Raw genomic sequence first — 19,812 nt, forward strand, 5'->3', positions numbered from 1 at the left:
TCCGCGCCTTTCACCCGGCGGAGCAGAGAAAGGAGGTTAATGAGGACACAGCTCAAAAAAAAACCCCACCAAAACCAATCCCCCCCCCTCCGCCTGCGCGGCCGGGGCAGATTTGAATACAAAGGCCGGGCTCGGCGGGCAGGGGCTGCCGCGGCGCCCCGGGCCCCGACCCGCACCCCCGCCGCGCTGCCCGCCCCGTCGGAAGGGCGGAGCGCCGCGGCCCGGGGCAGCGCTGGTGCCCGACCCCGTACCCGGGCGCCTTCCCCGGGAGCGGAGCGGCAGCCCCGGGGCCGTTCCTCGGAGCGGAGCCGCACACGGCGCCTGCCGCTGCCCCGTCCCGGCACCGCGGGACCCCCGGGGAGGCGGCCCGGCCCGGCGGCTCCTGTGCCCGGGGGCTCCCCGGACTCCACCCGCCCCGCACGGCCCCGGCTCCCCCCCGCCCGTGCAAAGGGGGGGATGCGGGGCCGCCCGCCCCGTCAGGGCTCCACCACCCACCCCACGCTGCTCCCGGAGCCCCCCCGCCCCGCCTTGCCCCAGGGCCACAAAGGGAAGACAGACACGTTTCTATTTACAAAGTATATATTTAAACTCACATAAAAAGCAGGTCTCATATGGACATTCACGGCTGGCAGAAGACACGTAGTTAAGCTTCACTTCTGAGACTGAGATTTAGCCAAATCGGTTTTTGTACAAGTCTTAGATTTAAATAATTCACGCACACACACCCCCACGCACACACACTCAGTATATACGTCGCTATATACATACACACATATACACCCACATGTATGTTTTGCTCCATATATGCGTGTGTCTGGACACACACGTATACACAGGGCTGGAGCGAAGCACACCAAATCCCGACCGCGTCCCGGCGGGGCAGGAGCGCGGCTCCGGGCTCTTCCGCAAAGGGAGGCATCCTCCAGCCTTGGCATGGCGGCAGCGGGAGGACGGGCAGCTCAATCCCATCATCGTCCCTCCAACAACACACGCGTCCCATGTTGGTTGCCCCCGCCACCAGCACCAAAACCAGCACGTCGCTTCTTCGTACAAACCAAGTTAAAAATCTCCATTTTACAAAATATGCCTTAAAAAAAAGAAGAAAAACAAAAAAAAAAAAACCACAACAAAAAAAAAATCCAGAACTCGCAGACACGGCTCCCTTTGTACAGTCAATACAGCATCCTCCCGCTAGGCCATCTGACAAAGGTCCCAAAAGAAGGATGGGGAAGGAGACGGCGCAAGGTGGAACCCAACAGCCAAGGGCTGCTCCTTGCCCCAGCCCCTTCCCTGCCCGTCAGGCCCCGTGTGCTTTCACCCCCTGAACCGGGAGCCTTCAGGAGCTCGGCTGGGGCAGCCGGCGAGGAGGGACGGGGGTGACCTGGCCCAGCCCCGGCCCTCGGGCGCTGCCAGAGGTATTTGTGCTTTCCAACCCAGAGAGATGCTCAGACCAACGCGTCAGGACGGGGACACCTGCTCCACCTCAGCCGAAATCACAACAGGGGTGACGGTCCCGCTCCCCACCCGGGTCAGGCTGCAACCGAGCTGGGGGAGAAGGAGGGAGCAGAGCGGGGGGCCACAGCCCCCCTGGCCGCTGCTCAGCCCGGCGGGGAAACCACTGCACTTTGTTCAGAGCCACGAAACCCCATGGCCGTGCCCTGCCCCAGCCCACGGAGAAAGACAGCAGGGTCCTCCAGAGCCAGGAGAAATAAGACAGGCAAATAAACCACAAAAAGCCACCCGAGTCAGCAGGGCTGCTCGCGCACCGGAGTATTTCGCCTCTTGGCTATTGTTTAACTAGCGTAAGAAAAGGGAAATATTTATTGTCTCTGAATGCATAAAGGTGGCTCTGGGATTTGTCAGAGATGTGGATATTAGAAAACACTTTATCTGGAGTCTTCCAACAGTCTGAAGTGAACTGTGTTGGGGAAAAAAAAACAAAACAAAACAAAAAAAATAATAATCCACTTTCTATAGCGGTATAAAGCATCTAAATATGGGCAGTGACATGCTACCCTCCCAAACCTCTCTGGCATTTCAGGAATGTAAACAGAGGGGGGGGTTGTTGGCTTTTTTTTTTTTTTTTCTTTTTTCTTTTTAAAGTGGGTGGGGGAACAGAATCAAGCGACCAGACAAAATGAAAACAGATTCTCAGCTCAGTCCCATCTCCCACAACTGCTACGACAACTCTATTAAAGTGCATTTCAGTATCACCCCTCTCAGGAACCTTACACACACAAACCTCCTCTTCCTTCGCAAGAAAAGGTAATTCAAGTTAATACTCCGCTAGAACAGTTTTAGCCTTTTTATGGATTTCTGCTTTTCCCCGCCCCGACTTTGTAGCAACACTATTTTTTTTTTTTGTTAAACTGGAAACATCCCCTCGCCAACAATACTGTAAATTCAAGTGCTTACTTCAACTGTCAAGGGCAACAGTTCTGGATACAGCACACTTGATTGTACAAGCAACACCTTATATCACAATCAAGAAATCAGGGCACTTTGCCCTCCGAGGGAGTAACGCTGCCTCCCTCCACCATCCATAGCATCATATGAAAAATAATAGTTAAAAAAACCCATAACATAATTAGCTATGAACATCGTTCATTATGTACACCGGCTCCTGCAAGAGATGCGTGAACTCCGTTAGTTCTCAGTTTTATTGTCCTTTCTAAGAGCAACTGAGCAGTCACTGTTGTCTCCATTTAAATAAAACAACTCAGAGTTGAAATATATATATATAGATATATATAAGCATTTTTTCTTAAATAACATATTTACATCTAATAGAAAATATAACTCTAGAGATAATCTTTCCAACGAAATGTAAGACGTGGAAAAAAAAAAAAAAAAAAAGAGTTAATGAATTTAGGACAGTTTCTAAATCCTCTCCAGGACAAAAAAAAAAAAAAAAAAGAAAAAGAAAAAAGAAAAAAAATAAAGAAAAAAAAAAAGACCCACCAAGCTCTAACCAAGCTTTTGTCTGGATCTGACCGAAGAAAACCCCAGCACCACCTCCGACAAACTCATCGCTTCTCTTTAAAGAATCCTTGGTCCGTGCTGCTCTCCTTGATGGTGACGGTCAAAAAGTTAGAGGTCACATCAGTTACCACCACCTTCTCCAGGTTGTTGAGCGAGGGGCTCCAGGACTCCTCCTCGGGGTCCCCCAGGATCCTGGAGACGGGGATCCTGGCGATGAGGGAGGGCCGCCCCGCCTGACCCCCCATGCCGTCGCGGTACAGGCTGCCCACGGTGCCCGGGCTCACCGCGCCGTGCAGGAGCTTGGGCCCGCCGGGGTCCAGGCCCCCCTGCCCCTTGGGGTCCAGAAAGTCTGCCCGGTGCTTGGCCAGCCGCGGAGGGTAGCTCTCGGCAGCTCCCAGCTTGGCACCCACCTCGGCTCGGTTGGGGCCGGGCAGGGCGCCGGGGAGGTCGGGGTCCTGCCGCCTGGCCAGCTGGATGACGCTGTGTCCCGAGCCGAACTTGGCTGCCCCCGCCGCTGCCTCCTCCATCTTCCTGGCCTTCAGGTAGTCCCCCACCTTGTCCCCCGGGTCCCCCAGTTTCCTCTTGGAAGCATCCAGAGTCTCCGCCAGGTCCTTGTAAAGCTCCTTCCTGGGCTTCGGGCCTCTCTTTTTGGGGGTCTCCCCGGGCTTCTCCTCCACGCGGATCACCCGGTCCCGGATGCTGTCTCCCTTGGGGGTGCTGGTGCTGGAGCTGCCCTGAGGAGCCAGGGCTATGTTTCTCAGTCCTTCCCTAGCCCGAGACGTGGAGCCCAGCTCCTGGGCGGACCTGCCGGGATACGGCACCCGGATCCCCCTGGAAGAGTCACTGCGGAATTCATAGGTTTTGGCTTTTGCTTTTGCCTGGGCCTGCAAAGAAAATAAATCAACCAGTGACTTTATTATCCTGCCATCCAGCTGCATAATTACAACTTACAAGGCAAGAGGCCGCCTTTGCGAGGAGCATCCTCCATGGGGGCCGGAGAGGGACCCGCTCCCCGCTGCGGCACGCAGCCCTGGCCGGCACCGGCGCACGCGGGGCTTCGGCCTCCTTACCTTTAGCAGGAAGGTTTTGGGCTTGGGGCCTCGCTTTTTGGGCCCGTATAGCTCCATTTCTCGCTCCCTAGAGGTGTTAAAAAAACCAAAGCTTCAATTCAGCATAGCTACAAGACAGCAACATATTTACAAGCGCAACGGCTATGGCTAGCAAAGGCCTTGTACCTTTCCTCAAAGGCTGCGAGCAGCCGGGCATCCAGGATGTTTTCCTCGGGTTCCCAAGTGCTGTACCTGGGGAGGGGGGGGACAGAGAGGGGGAACAGCATGAGGAGCCAGAAATGGTAAGAAATAAACCAAATTCAAAATAGGGGGCATAAAGGAAAGGACCCAAGTTTCCTTTCTACTACAATGGGAGAGCAGGGCTGCAGCGAGCCATCTCCCCACCGCTCCCCGGCTGCAGAACCCTACGGACAAACGGCCGACTTACTTCTGAGACCAGCCCTTCCATTTTACGAGATATTCCATGCGCCCCTGCAGATGCAAAGAGGAAAAATAAATATGCATGGAGGGAAACCGCGATAAACGCCCGCAACAAAGCTGCACCCGCAATTCCACGCGTGCAACAAACGCGGGCCCGCGGCGCGTGTCAAAAAAACGCGGGGGGGGGGGTAATAAAAAAAAATTAATTATTATTTTTTTAAATAATAAAATAAAGAGCAGGGGGTGGGTAGGCGGGCAGGCAGCGGCGGAGCACGCCCGCCCCGCCGGCGGGGAGCGCCCGGGCATGCGGCGGGGAGAAAGAGCCGCCCCCAGCGGGCGCCCAACCGCAACCGGGCCGGGACCGGCGGAGGCGCCGCAGCGGCGGGTGCGGGGGTTCGGGGGGGAGCCGGAGCCGCGGGAGGGGGGCACCTACTTTGCGGATGCGGCGCTTGAGCAGGGCCTCGGCCGCGAAGACGCGCTCCCCGACGGCCGAGAGCTCCATGTTTACGCGGCCGCTCGCAGCACACAGGCAGCCGCCAGCGCAGCCCAGACCATAATACTCCGCCCGCTGACGTCAGCGCCGCGGCCCCCCCCCGGCCCCCCCCGCACTTGTTGCTGGCGGAGCCGGGTGGAATATTCCGCCCGCGCCGCATTGGCTCGCGCCGTCGCCCCGCCCCTTTCGACGTGAGCCGCGTCCCGATGAGCGGCGGGGCGGGGCCGGCGGCGGGGAGGGGAGGGGGGGGGAAGGGGAGGGAGGGGGCGGTGGGCCACGCCCATGCCACGCCCTCTACGCCACGCCCCGCTCCCGGTAAGGGGGGGGGGGCGCGGCGGAGGGGGGGGGGGGCGAGCGGAGGACAAAGCCGCCGCCGCCTCCCTCAGCCCCGGGCCGGGTCCCGTCCCCGTCCCCCCCTGCCCCGGCAGCACCTGGACGGGGCGGACCGGGGGGGCTGCGGGCCGTTCCCCGGTGATCTGCGGCCTGGCCCCGGTGGTCGGACAAAGGGAACGGTGTCAGAGGCGGGAGCGTTCACGCACAAACCGGCCCGATCACGGTGGGTCACCACCACCACCGCGGTTCTGATCTCCCGTCCACGCAGACACGCGGTCCCGCTGCTCCTCCGGGAGCGCGGATCCCTGCCGGCGGCGCGGGCAGTCCCGGAGCTCAGCGGCCTCCGGTTTCCCCGCACCGGCAGCCCCCGGCTCCGTTCCCCCGGGGGGCGCAGGAGTGGCCCCGAGGCCAGCGGAGCGGCCCCACGCGGGATTTGATCCCCCGTGGTACCTGTCAGCAAAGTGGCGTGGGTGCGCGGGCGGCGCTGCGGGGCTGCCAGCCGGTACCGGGACCCCCCCCCCCCGGGCCCTCTGCCGCTCGCCCCGCCGCACCGCGTCCCGCCCGGCAGCCGTCGCCTTCTCCCGCTGCGAATCCGTCCCCGAAGCGGCCACGGGAGACCGTGACACGCGCGTCCGGGTGGCGAGCCGCCGGGGCCGGCTCCAGCCTCCGGTGCCCCGGAGACCCAAAGCCACCGGTTCCCCGCCCGCAGCCGGGCGAGGTCCCAAACCGCCCCCCGGGGCCGTCGGGGGGAGGCTCCGGAGGGGCCCGGCAGCGCTTCAGCCCCGTCCCGCGGAGTGAAGCAGTTCCCGAGCCCGTGGGCAGCGGCACCGCCCGGGGCTGCCCCGCGAGTGGGACCCGCAGCACCCGCAGCACCCGCAGCGGTGCTGAGTGGGCTTCTGCGGCCCCGTCCACGCGGGACGAGGCCAGGCGAGGCCGATCGTGGCCCTGCCCCCCCGCCGCCTCCCGCTCTTCTCCGCTAAGGAGCTCGAAGCCGAGGGGGAGCGGAACTCGGCGGCCGCCACGCTCACGCGTGGGAGACACCACGGTGGGCGTGGCCCCGAGGATCCGGCTGTGCCTCCTCTCCGGTAAATGCGACCGTGACTGCCTCGCCCCGGGGCTCTGCTCCGGCTGCCGTTTGCCGCCGGGGGGGGCGCCGGGTCACGCGTGGCGGGGACGGCGAGGCCAGCGCAGCCGTGGGACCATCTCCCCCGTGCGCTTGCTCGGTGCAGGAGCTACGAGGCACTCGCCTTCCTCCGGCCTGGGAAGTCGCCCGGGGGGGAGCCGCGGGCCCCGGGGTACCCCGGGACCGGCAGCGGGGACCGGAGGGCGCCGGCGTTGTCCCCGTCCCGGGGCTCGTTGTCTCCCGGGGCTCCTCCCTGCCGCCGCGGGGCCCTGCCCGGTCCCGCCACCCGGGTGGGCAGGGACCTCCGGCTGGGGGCACGGAGGCAACGGTTCCCCTGCGGGGAGGGGGGGGACGGACAGGGACACGGGGGGTGTCCTGGGCCCCCGTGGGGCCCCACGGGGGAACTGGCGGGCCGCGTGGGTCGGGTCTCCGCGGGCAGAGCCTTCCTCCCACCGCCACTGGCCGGGGTAAAACCGCGCTCACGGGAGGAGGCAGGAGATTTCCACCCCGCGGCTCCCGTGGGCTTCCAGCCCCACGTCTCCAGCCCCGCGGGTTTTGCGTGGTGTGACCGGCCCGGCGCGGAGGGGCCGGGCGGGGGGAGCGCACCCCCCGCGCCCCCCCGGCCCCCGGCGAGCGGCGTCCCGGGGAGGTTTTCGTTAATGTCGAATTAATCGTTGTTAATTAAGGCGGGTCGCGGGGCGGCTCGTGAATTGGCGTGGACGCGGCGGCCCGGATCCCGCTCCCGGGAAGGTGCCGCGCAGCAGAGAGACCCAGGAGCAGCAACCCCCGGCCGTGGGGGGGCGTGGGGCTGGCGGGGGGGGATGGATCCGGTCCTCCCGGGCCGGTCGGTGCCGCCGCCCCCGCCTCGCCCCGTTACTCGGGGCTCCCGGGGCAGCGCCCGCGGCGGCGCAGCGGGGCCCATTCCCGTGGCCGCGGGGCTGCTGCAGCCCCGGGGAAACGGGTGTTTGCCCCGCACCTCCGCTGCCGGTGCGCCCGGTGCAGGTGGGATGCACGGGTCCCGGGGCCGAGCCTCCCCGCACCGACGCCGCACCGGAGCCCTGAGGGGGCCGCGGAGCTCCCGGCTGAGCCGCCGCCTCTGCCCCGTCGCCTGAGCGGAGCTACGCGGCTCCGCGAAGCCCCACAGCCACGCGTGGGGGCGGAGAGAGGAGAGGCCGCGGGTCCATCTGCCTCCGGCGCGGGCCTCAGCGGAGGGAATCGCTCCATCCCCCGCCGTGACCCACGAGGGACACGCGTGGGGCCAGGGCTGGGTCCCCGGTTGCTGTGCGGGGGGAGGGGGGGGCAGGGAGAAGGAGAGACGCAAACGAGAACGGCGCGGGGAAAGCAGCGGGGAGCGACCGCCGCTGCGTGGGGGTCCGGACCGAGCCCCCGGGCCGTGGGCGAGCCGGGGCCGGGGCTGCGGCCGCTCGTGGGGGTCTTGGCCCGGAAGGAGAAGCGGGACGGAGCCGCCCCGGCGCCGCGGGACGAAGCAGCCGCGGGCGGGACCGTCCCCGGCTCTCCCGGGCAGTTCCTCCCGCTGCCGGAGGGGGCCCGGAGACCCCCTCGCCCGGGACCGGCGGCCCTGCGGGGGCCCCTCCTGCCCGGCCGGGCCACCGGGAGCAGGAGCGGAGCCCGGGCTCGGGCCGCCCTCCACGCTCCCGAGGTCAACGGCAGAAGCCGCCTGGGCGACCCACGGGCTCCCGGCCGGGGCGGGGCCGCTCGCCCCCGCGCCCCCTCCGCCCCCGCCGGCCCCGCCCGGCCCCGGTCCTGCCCCGGGGTCCCGGGGCTCAGCGCGGACTCGGGGACGGCTCCGGCCCGGCGCGGGCGTGTGCCGCCGCGGCAAACCCCGTTTCCGTCCATTTGTCCCCAAATCCGCCCCTCGGTCGCCGGATCTCCGCTTCCCCAGCCCGGACTCGTGCGATGAGCTCCTCGGGGCTCAGCGGACCGCCGCGGGGCTGAGTTCCCGGTTCCCCCCTCGTTTCTCGCTGTGCGGGGGCTTCTACTGCTGCGAGCTTTGCAACGAAACCGGGGGGCTACTGCCCCTCCCGGGACCGCGCGTGGGGGCGGCGGGGCGAGCACGCGTGGCCGAGCGCGGCTGGGCCGGGGGCGGCGGCGGGCCGGGAGGGAGCTGGCTCCAGCCCAACCGCCGGCACGATCGATCCCCGCGCCGCAGCCGGGCTCTTCCCCGCGGCTTCCCGTGCGCTCCGGTGCCCGTGCTGCTCCGCCCCACGGATACCCACGCCCGGGACGGCTGGGATCCAGCCCAGCTCCCGGTCCGGCCCGGTTCCACGGGTGACCGAGGCTGCCGGTGCCGGTCGCTCTCCCCCGTGTCCCCTTCTCCTGGGCGGCCCGAGCATGGCCCCAACGCTGAGACCGCGGGGGGAAGCGGGGGCAGAGCCAGCCGCCCCCCGGGTAGAGCCCCAGCGCCTGCCAGTCCCTCAACCGGCCGCCGGGCCGGACCTTGTGTCTCGGGAGAGGCGTCCTGCAGCCCGGCCGGGCCGTGGGTACCGCGGGGCAGGGCAGAGGGCGCCCCGGAGCCCCATTCCACGAGAGCTCTCTGCGTTCGTGGACACCACACACCCCTCCCCGCACCCTCGGGGCGCCCGGCCCCGGGTTCCCGCCCCGTCGCTCGGTTCTGCTCCGGGCTTCTCCCGACCCGGTCCCATTCCCGAGCCGGGTGGGAAAACGATTCCCTCCACCGGCGGCTGAACGGAGCCGGGACGAGCCTCGGGGCAAATTCACGCTCCCCCGGGCAGGTGCCGGACTGTCCCGGCGGGGCCGGCGCGGACCCGGGGAGCCCGCGGCACCGCCGGCCCCCGGCGGCCCCCGGCCCGGCCCGGGGCTGGGGAGCAGCCCGGCCTCCGGTACGCTGCCTTTTCGTTTCCGAGCAGCTCGGGGCGAAGCGGGGAGGCAGCGACCGGCCCCGAGCTGCGGCATCTGCAACCCACGCGGGAGGGGGCGGCCGGGGAAGGACCGGCCACCCCCGGGGCCGAGGGTGGGCCCGGAGACGGAGCCATACACGGAGCTGCGGTCACCCGTGGGCTCGCTGCAGGCGGGACCGGGCCGCCCGCGTTTCCCACCTGTTTCCCCCGGGACACCGCGCTGCCGTGCGCACTGACCCCCGGCATCCCCCGCTGCCGTCGCGGCTGCTCTCGGGAGCCCCCGCTGCGGGGAGGGAGATCTCAGGGGGTGCCCGGGCAGCGGTGCCCCCGCGGGGCCGCTCCTTCCCACTCCCCGCAGCCCAGGAATTCCCGTGCGAGGAAATTTTCCTATCGACGTGTTTGACATCGAATTCAGGCCGGGACAGGGCTTCCCCGGCGGCTGCGGAGGTGGCGGCGCCAAGGACCGGCGGGGGGAGGCAGCGTGAACCGGTGGGCACGGCTCAGGCCCGATGGACCCCGGGAGGGCACGGGGCACGGCTGCACCCCCTTCCCCTGGGACGGCAGGGGCTGGCGGGGCCGGATCCAGCGGGAGCGGGGAGGGAGCGGCGAGGAGAGGGTGCGGGCAGGGTGTGCCAGGCGGGCAGCTGGGACAGGCAGGACCGGGGGGCTCCTCCAGGGCGGGGGGCTTCCCCCAGGGCAGGCAGCTCCCCTCGGGACGGCCGCCGGGCACCATTCTGCGCGGGTGCGGAGCGGTCCGCGCTTCCCCCCCGCAGTGGTGTGGCCCCTCCGCCCGTCCCGGAGCCTTCTCCCGTCTTCGTCCGGCGTCGGCCGAGCCCCCCCCCCCCCCCCCAGGTGCCCGGCGCTGCTCTCGCTCCGCCGGGGCTTGGGGGCTTGGGATGGAGCCGCCGTGACAGGGCTGGGGCCCTGCGGGACGCGCTCCGCGAAGCCTCCGCCTCCGGGGATCCCCCCGGGCTGCGCTGGCCGCACCACGCCGAGCACCCCGGCTCGGGCCGGGGCAGTGGGTCCCGGGCAGGACCGCTTCTCTCCGCCCCCGTTGGTCGTTATCCCCCGGTTACCAGGGCCTTGGCCAGCCGGCGAGGGGACCGCTCCGGAGCGGTGCAGCCCACTGCCGCGGCCGGCCCCCAGCCGGCCCCCACCGCTGCCCCGGGACAGAGCCGAGCATCCTCCCCGGGGCAGCCGGGCCCGGGACGGCGGTGCTGAAGGACAGCAGCGGCCCCGCCGACCGGGGCGGCCGAGCATCGTCTGCCGCCCCCCGGCCCGGCCCGGCCCGGTTTGGCCCCCGGGGGCGGGCGCGGGGAGCGGCGGGGGCGGCGGCGGGCGCGGCCTGGGCTCGTCCCCAGGTTGCCGCACGGAAAGGCGACGCTTCCCGGCGCGGCCCCGCCGGCCCGATTAATTCCAGGTGCTTTCCATAGGTGGCACCGTCCTCCTGGAAATGGCGGCTGCGGCCGCCGCGCAGCCGGCGGCGCTCCCCGCCACCCCCGCGGGGCACGGCCGCCCCCTCCGCCCCGGGGACCCCCCCCCGCACCGCGGGCTTCAGCAGGGCCAAGCGCCCGCAGGAGGCCCCGGGAGCTGTGCCGGGCCCCGGGGCGGTGCGGGTGGGGGAGGTTCCCCTCCGTGGTCCCCACGGGGAAGAGCAGCCGCCGTCAACCGCTGGACACACACCCGCGAACCGTCGGAGAGTCTCCTGCGTCGGTATTGCGCGTTGGAGCCGCCCCACGCGTGTCCCCGCAGCCACTGGTGCAGGCTCCCCAGCAGGGCCCGTGGGTGCTCCGAGCACACCCCCGGCTCCAGCGAGGCTGAGCGGGGGGTCCCCGCCCGGTTCGCCTTGCGGGGAGCGCTCACGGAGAGCCCTGAGCCTCCCACGGCAAAGCCCCGCCAACCCGTTCCCACGACACGCACCGAGAGCCGCTCGTGGCCCCCCCGGCAGCCGCGCTGCCCCACGCCGCGGGTGGCATCGAAACCCCCGTGCGAGGAAAGTGCCGCTCCCGGGGGCGAGGCGGGGGGGGCGCCGCCGCTTTATCGCCCCGCTCCAGGCTGCGAGCACTCTGCACAAAAGCCCTTTTGTTTCCGGGGTTTCTGAATTTGCTGATTATTTGTAGGAACATAAATACGAGTTGTTTGCAGAGGGGGGGAAGGAGGAACCCACCCGAGCGCCACGTCGGGCGAGGAAACCCGAACGTTTCGGGATCCCCCCCCCCCCCCCCCCGTCTAACCGGCGCGGCTCCGTCCCGCCCGCGCTGCTGTCCACGTCGGTGCTCGGCCCGCAAGGACGGCAGAAGGACGAATCTGCTGCCTCGCGGCTCCGGCTGTAGCGGCCACGGAAGAACCACGAGTGGGCAGGGACCACCCCGACGGCTCCGCCGGGGCGGGTCGGATCGCGGTGTCCGGCCCAGCGGCGCCGGTGGCGGTGGTCCCGCCGGGGGAGATCTCAGCTGGGATGTGACACAGACACGGGGTGCGACCGGAGTGGCCCGGCCCTGCCCCTACCCCTGCCCCTGCCCTGGCCCCTGTCCTGCCCGTCCCTTCCCGTCCCTGCCCGCCCCTGCCCGCCCGCACGCTGCCCCGCCACTCCGCTTTTAACAAAAGCAATTAGAGGTGAAACGCGGCCCATTTGCATTCCACCTAACGACCGGCGGCGGCTTCTCCCGGGCGGGGGGCGGCATCTGCGGCGGGGCCCGGCCCGGTGGTGGAGGGGGGGGGGGGGCCGCCCGCCCCGTCCCACCGCCCCGGCCCCGCCCACCCCGCCCAAGGTAGACGCTGTATTTAGGTTCATGCCCTTATATGGCGATGAGCGCGGCGCCCCGCGGACGGCGCGCACCATATAAGGAAGCGGTGCCAGAGCCCGGGGTGAGGTGGTGAACGCTCATTGGCCCGTCGGTATCGCAGCAACCGGCTCTCACGAGTGGAACGGCCCCGCGCCGCCCCCCCCCCCGCCGGACCCGGACCCCCCGGGGGCGCGGGGACGGAGCTGGCGGCCCCCACGCCCACGGGTGACCCTCGACACCGCCCCCCCCCCCCGGGTGCCCGACCCCCGGTGCCGCCTCGCTGCCCCTTCCCGCCCCGGGGGTCCCGGCCGGGCCGCCCCGCCGCACGCTGAGGGGAGGGGAGGCAGCGCCGTCTTCCGTGGGCACCGACGGCAACGCGGGCACCCACGGCGCTCCCGAAGTGCAGCGGAACCGCCAGTCCCTGCTCCTGTCCCGGTGCCCGCAACGCGGGTCACGGAGGAGACCGTGTCCGTCCCACCCGCGGCGGAGCGGCGGTGGCGGCGGAGCGGACGGGTCCCAGCGGGGCCGCGATAGACGGCGGGACGGGGTGGCCCCCTGCTCCGCTCCACCGAGCGGTGACACGGGACCGTGCGTGGGCCGGGGGAGCGGGGAGCCGCGGCGCTGCGCGGACACGGGTGACCCCGATGCGGGGCACACAGACCCGGGGGGGGCTTCGCTGTGCCTTGCCGCAGCCCGGCGGCGAGCAGCCGTGTGGGGCCGGGTCCCCCTCTCCTCCTCCCGCAGAGGTGCGTGGACGGGGGCGGCGGCACCGGGCGGGGGCTTCCCGGGAGGCACCGGCGTCCTTCGCACCCTGCGCGGCGGGGCCGGCGGGCTGCGCGCACCCCCGGCGCGGCAAAGCGCCTTCCCGCGGCCAGCCGCCACGCTGCGGACCCCCCCGACCCCCCGCGGCCGCTCTCCCGTGGGGGAAGGATCGCCCCAGCCCGGCTCCCACATTCGCGTTTTTGCGACGTCCCCTCGTCCCGCGGACACCCGCGAAAAACACCGGCGGGGAGCGAACCTCCGCCTGCGCGGAGGCAGCGCAGGCGCCAGCCGCGCACCCACGCGTGCCCGCTCCGGCCCCGCGGGCAGGCCCCGGGGGGCGGCCGCCGTGGCGGGGGGGGGCGGCGGCTGCACGGCGCGGGGCCACAGGGGCGAGTTTTCGTTGCGGCTTGGCCGCCTCCCCCCGCCCGCGCTCCCGCCCCGGTTTTCTTTTCTATTTATTTTATTTTAATTTTATTTTAAACCCAACGCCGAACTGGGCGCTGCGGGAACGGCTGCGGGAACGGCTGCGGGCACCCCCGGCGAGGCGGGCTCCGGCGGGCTCCGGCGGGCGGGGGGGGGTGTGTGACCGGCCCGCCCCTCCGCCGCACCGCCCCCGGGCTCGGAGCCGCCCCTGCCCTCCGCCTCGGCGGGCACCGGGCGGGGGCTGCCGGCACGTGCTGTTCCGCCGCCGCGGCGGGCCGGGCGCGATCGTGGCCGGCTGCCCCACGCCCCCCCACCCCCACCCCACCCCCCACGCCGCGCCGCAGGTGAGGCCCCGCCGAGGAGGGTGGGGGTCTCCGTGCCGGCCGCCGGGCCCCGCCGCCCCGCGGGTTCCGCTCCGGTCCCGCCGCCCCGCGGGGCCTGCCCCGGGGCTCCCCGGGGAGGGGGGGCCGCGGCCGGCGGGGAGAGCCGCGCTGCTTCCTTGCCGTGTCTGTGTGTCGTCGTCGTCCCCCCCCCCCCGCCCATGGCGGGATTCAGCGGGCTCCGCCGAGCAGCCATTTTCTGCAGCTGCGTCTCCACCGGAGCTCTGCCGGGCGGCGAGGCCGGGCAGCGGTACAGCCCGGGGGTGGCCCCCCGCCCCGCTGCCTGCCGCCGGCACGGACGCCCCGAGCCCGGCCGGGCGGTGCCGGGGGCCGGCCGGGCTGCGCTGCAGGGCTCGCCGTGACAATCCCACCCTTTCCCCGCCATTTTGTTACCGTGCTGGCGTTTTCCCAAAGCAAAGACAGAGCGGGAGCCTTGGGAACGGGCCCCCGTTGTGCCGGGGCGGGCGGCCCCCCCGGCCCGGGGCCCCGCTCCCCTCCGCCCCCGCGGCGCCGCACCTGGCAGCGGGGCAGGTCCCGGGACGCCCGGCCGCTGCCGGTTCCTTCCCACCGAGATCGCCCCGCTCCCCGAGCACGCAGCAGCCGCGGGTCGTGGCTGTCTGGGTCCACGCAGGACCCAGTCACGCGGGGCTGCCACCGGTCTCCGGGCCGCTGTCCCCAGTCGAGGGAGCCCGGAGTGCGGTCACCAGCCTCCCTTCCCGATGGGCCGGGGACGCGGCGCTGGTCGCCTCCTTACACCCGCCCCACGGGCAGCGCGAGTGCCCCGAGGGCTGTGGGGACCGTCCCGTCGGGGAGGGTCCGCCCCGGGGCCGGGCCGCCCGGTACAACGCCCCGCAACCCCTCCCGGTCCCGGTGCCGGTCCCGGCTCCCCGCCGGACCAGCCCAAACGCCCTCGCGGGAAACCCGTGGGGACGGCGCCGGGCAGTGCGTGGCCCACGCGAGGCCGGGCGGCCCGGCGGGGCGGGCAGCACGGGCAGCCCGGCGGGGAAGGGGCGGGAGGCGGCCGGGACGAGCCGCGGGGCCGTGCCGGGGGTGCGGGGCCGGGCGGGCAGGACGGCGGATGCCCCGACGGGGCGGGCCGGTCCCTGCACCCGCGCAGGGGGTTGATGAACGCCGGTGACAGACACCAACCAGGGGTCACAGCGGCGTGGGTGCGTGTTCCGCACCCCACGGCTGCGTTCCCGGGCCGGGGAGGGGCTCGGCTGCGGCGGGACGCGGGAGACCCGAGGGCGGCGGCAGATGCTTCCGTGCGAGCGGGAGCGGAGCGCGGCGGGGCCGGGCCGTGCCCCGGGCCGGGCCTCCGAAGCCGAGCGGCGGCGGAGGGAGGAGAAGGGAGCGGGGAAGGAGGGGGCTCCCGCAGTGCTGCAATGCAGCGGCGCGCCGAGAGCCGAGCCCGCCGGCCCGGCAGCGCTCCGCCGCCCCGCCGCTGCTGCAATGCAGGTGTGAGCACCGCGCCTCGCCGGGCCGGGCTGAACCGGGCCGAACCGGGCCGGGCATCCCGTGCCCCGCCGGGCCGCCCCCCGCCCCAGCCGCGCCGGGTTTCGGTTCTTCCCCGCTTTCTCGCCCCCGTTTCGTTTTCCTCCCGCTCCTGCCGGGACCGCGGGACGTTTCCTCCCGCGGCGGGACGGAGCCGGTCGGTGTCCCCGGGACCTCCCGCCCGTCCTGTGTCTTCCGAGGGGAGGGCCTCATCCTGCCCCCGGCGCTGGACGCCCACGCCAGCAGTCACCCTGGCCCTCCCAGCTCCCCGGCTTCTCGCTGCGGCTCCCCCCGACGCCGGGACCGCTGCGAAGCCCCCGGTGCTGGACCGACCCGGTGCGGGTCCCCGGTCTTTTTCCTGATCCGCTCCAGCTTCTCCTGGGGGACACCCCCCCCCCCCTTCCCCACGTTACCTCCGGGCCGCCCCCCGGACCCCCCACCCTCGCCGTCTCCGGAGCCGGTGCTTCGCCCCGTCCCCGCTCTCCCCTCCCCGCCGTCCCGCTGCAAAGAGCGCTGCGTGTCCCACGCGGGACAGCGGGCGGGAGAGTCCCACCCCCCGCGGCTGGCCTCTGTCACTTGGACACGCACCGCGGGGACACGCAGCGCCGCGGTCGCGTGTGGAAGCACCCGGGAAGGGGGAGCCCCGCACCGCAGCCGCCTGCCCCGCACCCGGCTCCGCCAAGGTTTGCGGCGGGGTGCGGGCACGAACCCAGGGAAACACTCGAGCGCCCTGCAGAGAAGGAATTAATCTTATTAAAATCACAGCTGATAAAGGTACAAAGCCAGCCGGGCAAGGCGGGGCACGGAGTGCACAAAATATCGGGGTGCGGGGCGTTTTAAGACTGGGGGGGACACAGCGTAGTCACCCACTGCCCGTCCCTGTCCCACAGGCTGTGGATTACATCCCTGGCATTTTTGAATCCTGCCGTAGCAGCCTGGGGCTGAATGGCAGCGAATCTCAGCGCGATGCCGAGCAGCCCCGGGTTTTGCCCTCCCACCTGGATTTTTTTATTATTTTTTATTATTTTTTTTTTCTGACGCGGGGAAAATGGCACCGCATTCCAGCTTCTGCTGGTGCGGACTTCAGCCGCTGGATCCTGTTGTGTCTTCATTTACTAGATGAAAGCTCAGCTGAGTCCCTGAATTTCTTCTCCGTGTAGAGGTTTACGGGCTGATCAAAATGTCCTTCGCCTTCCCTTCGGGACGCCAAGCAGCCCCACCGCCTCCGGCTTCCCGGGCTCTCCACGCCCTGACGGCATCCCCCTGCCTCTTTCCCGACTCCTCTCCGATATTTCAGTATCTCTTTGGAGCTACCGGAGCCTGTGTTACACGCGAAAGCGGGCTCACCAGTGCCACACACCGAGGCAGTACCGCCAGCCTGCTCTGCCTCCAGTTTCCCCTGCAAAGAGGGGGAATCCTCCTCCTCGGCGGTGCTGTCCCTGTCCCTGTCCCCCCGTCCTCCGTGCGACACCGCTCCGCCCAGGGCACGGCTGGAGCCGGTGCCCGGTAGCACGGCGGGGCGGGGAGAGCGGCTGTAAGCGATGGCCCTTGCCCCGGGGGGTTGTGTTTGAACTTCTCCAGGCAGGCTGCTCCCCGCGGAGCGATGGATGCGGGTACCGAGCCATCCCCGAGCGCAAACCCCGCACGGTGCTGGCGGGGGAGCAGCTCCCGGCCGGGACCCCCGCCCTCCCGGGCAGGTTCAGCCCTTGGCTCCTCCTGCCCGTGGTCCCTCTCCAGGAGAAGGATGGGGGGGTAGATTGGGAGCCCACCCCTCACCGCCGGGGGAACCTCCCGTGGCCCCTCTCCAGGAGAAGGATGGGGGGATACACTGGGAGCCCACCCCTCACCGCCGGGGGAACCTCCCGTGGCCCCCGCAGGATGGCTCAGCCCCGCAGCCCCGCACCACACGGCTGCCGGGCTGCTTCTCCGCAACAAACCCTCCGGTTATCGCATCCTTTTGTGATTCAGCATCCCACAGGAGGCAGTCCCAGACCCTCCTCCGTGGATTCCCAGTCCCTTGGAAAAGCAGCTCGCCCGGGGTGCCGTTATGCACGGCCTCTCCCCGCCGCCTCCCGCCTCGGCGTTGTGCTCGCCGGGCACACGGGCTGTTGCACCACGCAGCAAATTCCCAGTTACGGGGAATGGAGGTGCACAAGACAAAGATAAAAATCGCCTTTCCAGGGAAAGAAAAAAAGAGTTAAGCCTGTTAGTCCGAAACCAGAAAAGACGATGGCACGGCCAAGACTTATTTGTCACATACTCAGGCGAGAGATGGGAGGCATTCCTGTGATAATGCCCCTCTCTACTCAGCCGTTGCTGCTGAACCACAAATTGCTGCTTGCAGCACAAACTATGGAAATGCGATACATTAGATTAGATATCTTCTTGTTGGGTCTCCCTGCACTGCTAGGAGGTATTTCAGAGTCCTGAGAGTTAAAGCATCTTCAAGAAGCAGAGCATCAAACACTGGAAAAGTGGGTCTGCTTCAGGTGGCAGAGGTACAAAAATGAAAAAAAAACATCAGGAAAGGAGATACCGTGGAGCGAGCGAAGAATTTGTCAAAGCGGAGAGGGACACCCAGGGAGGGCTCTTCCCACCTCGGGTTAAAAATGGCTCAGGGTCAGGTTGAGCCCTTAAACTCAAGATCAGGCATCGTTCCAGCAGCCAGCCGGGGAGAAGCAAGGCACCTCTGGTGTCCGACCACCACGGCGTCTTCTCTGCAGAACCCACGGTGAATCTCCCTGTGTTATCTCTTGCTGGTGACTTCATGTGCCAGAAGGACACGGCGGAGGAGGGCTGGCGGTGTCACGGCTGGACCCAAGGCACGCCGAGGGCAGTGGCTGTAAAATACATTCCTGATGTTAAAATGACAGCCTGGCTTGCCCCGCACTGCAAATGGATGGGTCCAGGCAGGGACAACGTTTCATCCTTCAGTTTTCAAGCCATGTGGAATTACTAACATATGTGAAAATTAACATTTACTAGCATATGTGAAAATTACCATTTATTTTGTGCTTTGAGATGCTTCGGTGCCTCCCTGATACCGAACAAACCGTCCCTCTCCAAAGCTTGTATTTGGTGTTTAAAAGAACCTGACGCTTCTTTATATTTTTTTTTGACCAGAACAGCAATTGTTTGTTCTCTCAGGTCCCTGCGACCGTGAGCTCTGGGCAGCTCGGCGAAGGGCGCCTTGGGGCGCGCATCCCCCCGCACCGCACCCGCGGGGGAACGGCCGCGCTCCCCGCGGGAGGCAGACGGAGAAATACCAGCGCCCAGCCCCACAACTCCAGTGCCAAAAAGGGGGGACACCCCCTCCCCCCCCCCCAAACCCCCACCATCTGAAATCACGACGCCCAGGCTGACACAAAGGGCATTCGCAAGATTTCCTCGCCGCTCTCCCCCAGCAGCGGGGCCGGCCCGGGGAGCGCTGCCCGCCCCTGCCCGCCGCTGCCCGCCCCTGCCCGCCGCAGCCTCACCCGCCCCCACCGCACAACTTCTCCGGTGCAGTTTTGCCTTCCCCTTTCCCAGCATGCCTTTTGGAGGGGGGGGTTAACCCTTGCCGCATGGCAGAGCCCACGCCTGCAGCCCAGCGTGGCCATTTTAGCCCGCAGGCTCGCTTGCCCGCCCCGCTGAGGGCAGCTCCGCTCGCTGCCCCCCCCCGGCTGTTCGCCCCCCCCCAGCCTCAGGGCCAGTTTCTTACTCTCTAAAGCGGCCAGGGACAGATCCTGCCCCGGGGGTGCCGTGACGATGCCCACGCAGAGTGACCTGGCACCGCCAAGCATCACCGTGGCCAGGCTGCCCCAGCCTGGTCCCACCTGGCCATCCACGAGCTGGTGCTGGCCCCCCACGCTCACCTGGCCACCGCCGGCACCGGGCAGGAGCGAAACATTGAGTCCGAATTTCCACCCTGGCCTCTGCTGCTCACAGCTCTCAGAGCAGCTCGTGGTCGGCAATTTTCCATCTTTAGCTTCAGCCGAGAGGGAGCTTTTGAAGTTTGAGTCATCCCGGTTTTCCTATTCTTGTGCTTCACAAGCAAAAGCAACACAGTCCCCGTCCCGCGCATCAGCGAGAGGGGAAAGGGACAAACCCGAGTGCCCCAGGGCCCTTCTCCGGGCAAAACCCCGGGCAGGGGCAGGTTGATCCCTCCAGAAAATTTGGACTGCGGCTCATTTCACGGCTGTTACCAGACACCATCATTCCTCGTGTTGTACATCCCGGTCTCATCCCCACTGCAGATGAAGATGGAGCTTCCAGTGGCTTTTTAGGAGACCGGGAGATGTGGCTTTACATTGGCACAACAAGAATTTCTGCTCAGCGCAGTCCAACATTAAATACATGTTTGTTAAAGCTCCCATCAGCTCAGACCCTCCATTCAGGCTACCCGTTAATGCCTTTTATAATAATATCTAAGTCTTTTTAATTTATTTTCTGGATCTGTAGGACTTGTCTGCCCTGGCTGCTTACAGCACAACAGCAATACCTCCTAAAGGTTTAGGTTATTCCCTTTCTCACCTCCAACTAAGCACTTCTGACTGAAGCATGCCTATACCACAGAAGTTGTGTCCACACTTGGGCCACGGCAATGTATAAACCCCCTGGAAAATGGGAACGTGGCCGTACCCCCCTTCCCAGTGCCTCCCTGGGACAGAGAGCCTGTAACACTGGCT

The 19,812-nt window shown here is 68.2% G+C and overlaps 1 protein-coding gene across 3 annotated transcripts; it reads right to left on the reverse strand.

The window, feature by feature from the left end:
• Positions 1–2,910: 2,910 nt before the first annotated feature.
• CBX8 (chromobox 8) lies at positions 2,911–5,045 on the reverse strand. Of its 3 annotated transcripts, none has more exons than XM_087750959.1 (5): positions 4,906–5,045; positions 4,480–4,523; positions 4,218–4,283; positions 4,053–4,143; positions 2,912–3,866 (listed from the first exon to the last, which is right to left on the reverse strand). In XM_087750959.1, the coding sequence occupies exons 1-5, from the start codon at positions 4,972–4,974 to the stop codon at positions 3,027–3,029; spliced, it is 1,110 nt and encodes a 369-aa protein (XP_087607085.1). In that variant the 5' UTR covers positions 4,975–5,045; the 3' UTR covers positions 2,912–3,026. The 3 variants fall into 3 exon arrangements, with proteins under 3 accessions (XP_087607087.1, XP_087607085.1, XP_087607086.1); XM_087750960.1 differs by having other exon boundaries at positions 2,915–3,866; positions 4,053–4,119; XM_087750961.1 differs by lacking the exons at positions 4,053–4,143; positions 4,218–4,283; positions 4,480–4,523 and having other exon boundaries at positions 2,911–3,866.
• Between the last annotated feature and the right edge of the window lie 14,767 nt (positions 5,046–19,812).

The sequence above is a fragment of the Nipponia nippon genome, unplaced genomic scaffold (assembly GCF_047370975.1).
Source record: "Nipponia nippon isolate SJK-2023a ecotype South Korea unplaced genomic scaffold, ASM4737097v1 scaffold_14, whole genome shotgun sequence".
Lineage (NCBI taxonomy): Eukaryota > Metazoa > Chordata > Aves > Pelecaniformes > Threskiornithidae > Nipponia > Nipponia nippon.